This window comes from Eimeria acervulina, genomic scaffold (genome assembly GCF_000499425.1).
Source record: "Eimeria acervulina Houghton genomic scaffold, Eah_scaff521, whole genome shotgun sequence".
Lineage (NCBI taxonomy): Eukaryota > Apicomplexa > Conoidasida > Eucoccidiorida > Eimeriidae > Eimeria > Eimeria acervulina.
In genome coordinates, this window is record NW_013549749.1 from 1,296 (window position 1) to 8,795 (window position 7,500).

At 51.7% G+C, this 7,500-nt stretch overlaps 2 protein-coding genes across 2 annotated transcripts in view; both read right to left on the reverse strand.

The window, feature by feature from the left end:
- Positions 1–2,564: 2,564 nt before the first annotated feature.
- On the reverse strand, positions 2,565–3,877 carry EAH_00041330 (ribosomal protein L21, putative; the record flags this gene model as incomplete). The annotated part of the gene is made up of 3 exons (XM_013395150.1): positions 2,565–2,792; positions 3,105–3,296; positions 3,740–3,877. 3 exons carry the CDS (start codon positions 3,875–3,877, stop codon positions 2,565–2,567), a joined length of 558 nt encoding a protein of 185 aa, XP_013250604.1.
- Positions 3,878–6,143: 2,266 nt separating this feature from the next.
- The window catches only part of EAH_00041340 (hypothetical protein, conserved), a gene marked incomplete at both ends in the record, with an annotated part of 4,601 nt that continues 3,244 nt past the window's right edge, over positions 6,144–7,500 (reverse strand). The window contains one exon of the mRNA XM_013395151.1: positions 6,144–7,222. Coding sequence (XP_013250605.1) covers positions 6,144–7,222 — 1,079 coding nt within the window. The remainder of the gene's footprint in view (positions 7,223–7,500) is intronic.

Genomic DNA, 7,500 nt, shown 5'->3' on the forward strand with positions numbered 1-7,500 from the left:
AATTCCATCCACGTTGCGGGAGCTTTGCATGCATGCACAGCAGCGAATAGCGAATAGTGCAGCACTGTTAGAAGCTTAGAATATATATCCATCTGCCAGCAAATGTGCGTCTCCCGAGGCTGGGAATCAGCAGAGCAGAGAGGTGTCGTGCGTGCTTGCAGTTGTACACGTCTGGACAGCAGCATTATTAACGGGTTTTGCATGCAATTACTGTGTTGTATGAGCAGCACAATTAACGGGGTTTGCATGCATGTACTGTGTTGCACGCACTTGAATCCTGCAGGCCGAGATGGAGCCATCATATTCGACAGTGCGTTTGATGGTTTTCAAGAAGGCGATGTGCTGCTGGCCTTCGAGGAAAAAGAGAAACGTCCACCTGCTTTCCTCACGGGCCACCACTTCATGAAGGCCCCTCAATAGAACGCGAGTGAATACTGCATTCCTTTGCGGAATTCCGCGCTCTTTGCGGCTTTTCAGAAAAAGGGGGAAAGCCACCCCGAATAGAATAATCGCCGGATCTGCATAACTGCCGTCAGCATAACGCTTTCAAAGTGCAGAAAAAATTGCCTTTTTTTGGTACTTTTTCTTGGAAACTTCGAAATTTGAAATTTTCGATTTCGTTGAATTCTTGCAAAACGGAACACCAGAGGGTCGTGGGTAAAATTCACATTTTCCTGCGATCCTGCCTCTGAAATATAACTGATGGAAAATGCTACTTACTGCTATTTTATTTCCTCTCTACTGCGAAAGAAACCTCAGAACAAGAGCTTAAAAGAGAAACTCAAGAGCTGCCTATACACCCGAAAACCATCGGCACATATATATGCATCGAGCGGATTTCACTTCTGAAGGAATTCGGACATTAATTTATACTCCAGTCTATTTATATTTATATTATTGGCAATATATATATATATATATTGCCAATTATTTCATGTGGCTCCTCTTTTCTACCCTGCAAAATGAGTGCCTGTCCACCGCAGTTAGAAACCCCGCAACCTAAACCCCCAACTCGTCCACTGCGGAGTCAAAGACAAAGGGGAAAAAGAATTCGTTTGCTCTATCTAAAACATCACCTTGGTGAAGCCAAACACCATTTAAAAGCAGAAATAACGTCGAGGCACTTCAGGAACAACAAACTCAACACGAAATGCAACTTGAATTTTTCGAGTTACCGCGTAAACCTCCGAACAAACGCCCCAACTTTAAAAGGGCCGCCGCAGCAGGTTAGCAGGCGTTCATTCATCTGTGTGTTGTACATCCAAACTGCCGCTATGCCGCTACAGACACAGGAAACAGCACAGAAACGTGCATCTCCACCACGGGAGCAGGAGAACATGCAAACGCATGCAACTCCACCCCCTGCTGCTTTGGCGATTTCGCAATTCAAATCCCCTCGAACTTCCACTTCGCGAGTGTCTGTACGCGCGAGCTGCTCCCCCATGCCTCCAGCATCGAAGACCCCGGCATCCTGGTGCGTACTCTCGGGTGTATCTTCATCGCGTGTGTGCAGCAGCAAACTTCTTCTTCTGCAGCTTCCCCATCAGTGATGCGGATACTGCTGCTGCTGCTGCTGCTACCACGGAGGTCCCCAAGAACCGCCCCGCTAACACCCCAACCCCTCAGCCAAGCAGCAGTCCCGCTGCAGCATCTTTTGTTTCAAGCATCTTCACTCGGCGGATTCCCCCTAGTGAAATGCCTCTGGGGACCCCGAACAGAAGCAGCAGCAGCAGCAGCAGCAGCACCATCTCTGGTGCTCGCGAGGATGTGAACAGCAGGTCTGCTGGAGAGGCCTCTGTGGCTGTGTTTGCATTTGTTGTGTTTTCTACTTTCTTTTATACAGCTTCAGTATGGCGCCGCAGCAAAACCTAAAAACTCCAGAGGTCCCCAGACAGGGGTTTATCCTTGGAGAGACATCAGTGAGCCCAGCAACAGCTTTGTGTCTTCTTTCTTGTTTTGTTGCATACGTGCATGCATGCATGCAACTGATGCTGCTGCTAATATCCACTGCTGCTGCTGCAGGCTCGGCCCCTCTGCGCCTTCCTGGCGTCTCCTGCTGCACCCCGCAGACACCCGCGCATGCGTAGCAGCACAAGAGCAGCAAACTCATCAACCCAGGGCCCCCCTCCTTCTCTATCTCCGTCTCCTCATAGAGTTGCTAATTTCCCCTGCGTCAGCTGAGGGGGGCCCCCACGCCTGAGGGGGGCCCCCAGAGAGGAGAGAAGCAGAAGCCTTTCTCTTTGACTCTGTTGCTGCTTCCGCTTTCTTCACTGGCAACACAGCGATTAAACAAACACTGATAATAGACCTGCAGCAACTGCCTGCTGCTTCGCATTCATATATATAATATATATAATATATATAGTATATAATATATATATATATATATATATATATGGTAAGCGTTCATCAATAATGTAGAGAAAGGCCCGCCTGTGCAGCAGCGCACATCTCTAGACAGAGCATGTCCTTTTGCCGTTGTTGCTGCTGCAGCTTCGGCAGCCCCCGAAGCAGCAGCAGCAGGCGCAGCAGCAGCAAGCGGAGGAGCAGCAGCAGGAGTTGTTTTAGGTGTTGGTTGCTTCGGTGGGGCTGCGTACTCCCTCCCCCAGTATGGGCAGTATGTCTGTATATCCCTTTGCTAGTCTTGCAGCGACTAAAGAATTTAAATGAGGGTCTAATAAGGCTAACGGATCATCCCCCACCAAAGGAAGCTCCCTATACACCGCAGGAGATAGACCAGCAGCACGATATAAAGGCAAATCTTTACTTGGCTGCTCGTAGCGCCGGATCGCCTGCATGCAAACACACAACACAAACACATACTCTTTGCCTCTTCCTCCTGCAGCAGCAGAAGCAGCAGCTGCGCCAGCTGCAGCAGCAGCAGCAGTAGCAGGAGCTGCAGCTGTTGCTGCTGTTTCGTATGCAGTATAGAGATGCTGATCAACACCGGAGGCAGGCCCTCTCAAGACCCGCCAGAAGAGCTGGCGCTTCGCAACAGCAGCAGCAGGAGCTGCTGCTGCTGCAACTGCAGGAGCAGCAAAGGACCGAAGCAGGTGGTAGCAGCAGCAGAGCAGCAAGGGACAGTGTATGAGGGAGAAGCTTACGAGTAGCGCAGCAACTAGAGGGTCTTGCTGAGCCTGCTGCAGCTGCATCGTCTGCTGCACATCTTCAATGCGTTCAATTAATATGCGGCTGAGGGCCTGGCGGTGGCCCCACATCTTCCTCCACTTCTTTGGCCGGTGCTTCCCTAAGTGCAGCTTAGGGCCTCGAAAGTGCTTCAGCACGCGAGCCCATACCTGCAGCAGCAGCAGCAGCAGCAGCAGCAGCAGCAACAGTAGTAGTAGCGGTGGCAGTGGCAGCAGCAGCAGCAGCAGCAGCAGCAATAGCGGCGGTTGGAAGCCTCGTTGTACAGACGATGGGGGAGTGATGGTGTGCAGCAGCACTAACATCTGATAGCTGGATATATATCGACAGCATTATATAGCCAGCTAGATATAGCTGGCTAGCTACATATAGCTGACTAGCTAGCTACCTACCTACAGGAGACTAGCTAGCTAGCTAGCTAGGTATACATGACTAGCTAGCTAACTAGCTATATGTAGATGACTAGCTAGCTACCTACCTACCTACAGGAGACTAGCTAGCTAGCTAGCCAGCTAGCGTAGGTGGCTAGCTAGCTAGCTATGTATAAGGACCTGCATCTAAGCATGTGTATGAGGGTAGATGCTGCTTTACTTACCCGAATATTCTCTAGAAAGGGCTGCCCCATAAGAGTGGGCCCATCCTTTTGCTGCAGCAGCAGCACGCGCAGCAGCATCAGCTTCCCCCCTTCTTTTTGTTTTATTCGATTAACATCATAGAAACGCCCGACCTCCATCCATCTCTTTGCTCCTCCAAACTCAGCAACAAAATATTCACCCGTCCTTGCCTTACCATCTCCTACAAGCGCCAGCTTCTCCTGAGCAGGAGAGCAAAGAACAGCCTTTAGGGGGCCCCGGGGGGCCCCCAGGGGGCCCCCAGAAGGGTTTATAAGGGGGCCCCTAAGGGGGCCCCCTGAAACCGCGGGTGGCAATCGGGGGGCCCCCACATACTCTGGATATGAACGGATGAACAGGCAGGGGGGCCCCCAGCAACGCAGCAAATGAATGCATGCAGAAGCAGCAGAAGGTGCAGCAGGAAGCACAAAAGCATACCCAAGATACAGGCCACTCCAATATTGCTGCTGCTGTTGCTGCTGTTGTTGCTGCTGCTTTAGTTGTTGTTGTGGCTGCAGCAGAAGCAGCAGAAGCAGCAGCAGCAGCGAGAGTTTCTGAAGCCTTCTCTCTGTGTGCATGCTGATGAGGGCCCCTGTGGCCTCAACCCAGCAGCACTGCATTCAGCACCCTTTATAAGTGTGGGGCCCCCTCCTCTTCATTGTCTGCGAGGGAGGGGCCCCCGGGGCCCCCAGACCAAATCAAGCAGAAACCCTCGGAAAGAGTGCAGCAGAAGAAGAAAGCAAACAAAGTCTGCTGCTGCTGTTACATTTAATTTGCTGCTCTTCTTCTCCTACTCTGCAGCAACAACAGGGGGGGCCCCCCACCAACACGGTGGGGGGCCCCCCGTGAGGGCCCCCCAGTGCCTCAGCCTCCACGTGCTGCTACGGAGGAGAAACTCTTAGAAAACATCAAAACAAATTAATTAATAATATTAACAAAGTTTATTTTTAATTAGTTAATACTATAAAGAAAGAAGACAACGAAAAAACTGCTTCAGCACCGCCGCTGCTAAGCATACAGAAAACCTTCAGTGGACTAAGGAAGATATAGCAGCAACAGCAGCAACAGCAGCAGCAGCTGCTGCTGCTGCAGCAACTGTTGCTGCTGCTAGAGCAACTGCAGCTGCTGCAGCAGCAACTGCTGCTGCTGATGATGACTAACGCCCGCGAGATCCTATACAGCCTGCTCCCTCATTATATGCACATACTGAATGCATGCAAGGTGGGGGCTCCTAGGGGCTCCTGCTTCTTGCTGCAGTGCAGCAGCAAAGTAAATATAACCGACAGCATTATTAGGGGGTTGAGGGGCCCCTGCCCTTTTGAACAATGTTTATTAAGAGTCTCGTAGGGAGAGAAAAATAAAAGTGCTGTTGAGGTGTCTGTACACCCCAATACTGCAGCCTATAGAAAGACACAGGGCTTGCCTTTCTAGCAGCAACATAACTGCAGCAAAAGCAGCAGCAGCAGCAGCAGCAGGTTCTGGACTCCTGCTTCTGATAGCATAAGCGCTACGCTGCTCTTGTATAAAGATGCAGCACCAGAACATCAGGTGTATATACACCTCAAACTGCACACAGACAAAACCCCAAAACAGCCATGCAGGCTAAGCACAAGACGCAAACTGCTGAGGTCCTGTTCGCCGTTGGAGGTGCTGCTGCTGCTCTTGCTGCTGCTGCTGCTGCTGCTGCTGCTGAGGCTTTATTAAAGCCTCCCGCTCTCTGGAAAGAGAAGCAAGGCGTGTGGGGTTTGACTGGTGGCGCTGTTGCAGTTGTTGCTGCTGCTGAGGAGGAGGCCTTCTGCAGCAGCTGCTGTTGTTGTTGCTGCTGCTGCTGTTGCTGCAGCTGCGCAGCGTCTCTCTTAAAAGTGTTTCCTGCTGTAAATCGAAGCAAATATATTTGGAGCTGCAGCACTGGCAGCAAAGCCCCATTGCTTACACTAGAGGGCCTCCCCCTCAGCTAGAGGATGCATGCATGCATGCATGCATGAATCCTCTCTTGTCTCTTTGACGAGCAGCATCGATAGAAACCTTCGGGTGTACATACACCACTTTATTTAAAGGCCTCCATAAGCAGGTGCTGCTGTGCTGTGCTGCTGCTGCAGGTCGCCTTCTGCTGCAGCAACAGCTGTAATATTCTTCTTTGCATGCAGCCCCAAAGGTATTTGCTGCCTCCTTAGCAGCAGCAGCGAAGTGTGGGGTTGCTGCTCCAGGTGTACATACACCTGAACGAGGGAGATTAATATGTTTTGCTTAGCAGTCGGCAGCAGCTAGCAAACGCCTTCAGGTTTGCTGCAGCAAATATAAATAATATATTTTATTAATTTTACTTTATTTATTTTGTTTATTTATTTTATTTTATTTTATTTTATTTATTTTATTTTATTTATTTTATTAAGAGGAGTGCTGGCTGCCTTCATCAAGGTCTTCACCTTCGCTGTCTGTAGGGGCCCCCCGAAAGGCTTCATCTGCCCTTAGGCGGCTGCTGCTGCTGTTGCTGCTGCTGCTGCTGCTACTGCTGCAGTTTGCTAGTAGGGCAGGCTCCGCAGGGCTTGCCGGGCTGCGCTCCAGCTGCTGCAGCTGCTGCAGCTCCTGCTGCTTCTGGTGCTCAGGAGGCTCTGCGACTTCGATGACAGTGCTGTTTAGCGGCTGGAGCAGCTGCTGCTGGCTTGCTGTTGTTGCTGCGCTGTTGCTGCTGCTGTTGCTGCTGCGGCTGCGTCTGATGACCTTGCGGATCAGGGAATAGGGGTTGAGTCCAGAGAGGATCTGTAGCACCTTGCTGCTCGTGCTGCTGCTGCTGCTGCTGCTGTAGCCGTAGCTGCTATATTCGCCGTAGCTGCTGCTGCTGCAGCTGCTGCTGCCTTGATACGGCCAAGTCCAGGGCCAGGTTGTGCTGGTATGCCTTTGCTGTGTCGTGCTGCTGCTGCTGCTGCTGCTGCTGCGCTGCGCTTCTAAGAGGAGAGAAAAGAGCAGCGCCTTTGCTGCTGCTGTACCCACCTCAGCAGCAGCACAAGCAGCAGCAAAGAAGGGGGCCCCCGAGAGCAGCAAACCAGCAGAGAGCCGCTGCCCGCAGAGGAGGGTGAGGCCTCCAAGAGATAGGAATGTTAGAGACCCATCTAAGCACATGTAGACAAACTTTGCTGCTGCAGTTGCTGCAGCAGCAAACCAGCAGCACGAACGCCCCAGCAAAGGCCCTTGACCTGGAAACCCCAAAAATACTGCACAGTCTTCTGCTGCAGCAGACAGAGGAGCACTCATTGCATCTGCTGCTGTTGCTGCTGCTGCTGCTTCTGCTGAGGGATCCGAGCTGCTGCTGCTGCTGCTGCTGTTGCTGCTGCTGCTAGGCAGCAGACGCTCTACTGTATCCAAAGGGTAACCCCACTCTACAGACAGGGGCCCCTCTAGGGGTGCCCCCTCATCGGCGGGGACCCCTAAGTAGAAGACTAACTCCGAAGCACCAGGGCGAACAGACACTGCAGCAGCAGCAGCAGCAGCAGAAGCAGTCGCAAGCAGCACAAAGGAAAATGCAGCTGCTGCCGCAGAAAGGGAAGAAGCAAGAACAGCAGCAGAAGTAGCAGCAACAGAAGAAACAGCAGCAGCAGCAGCAGCAGCAGCAGCAGCAGCAGCGGAACTCCTGGAACTCCTGGAAGGAGGCACAGCTGCTCCCAGTCAAAACCAAACACTAAACCCTAAACCCCAAACCCTAAAACCTAAACCATAAACCCTAAACCCTAAACCCCAATCCCTAACC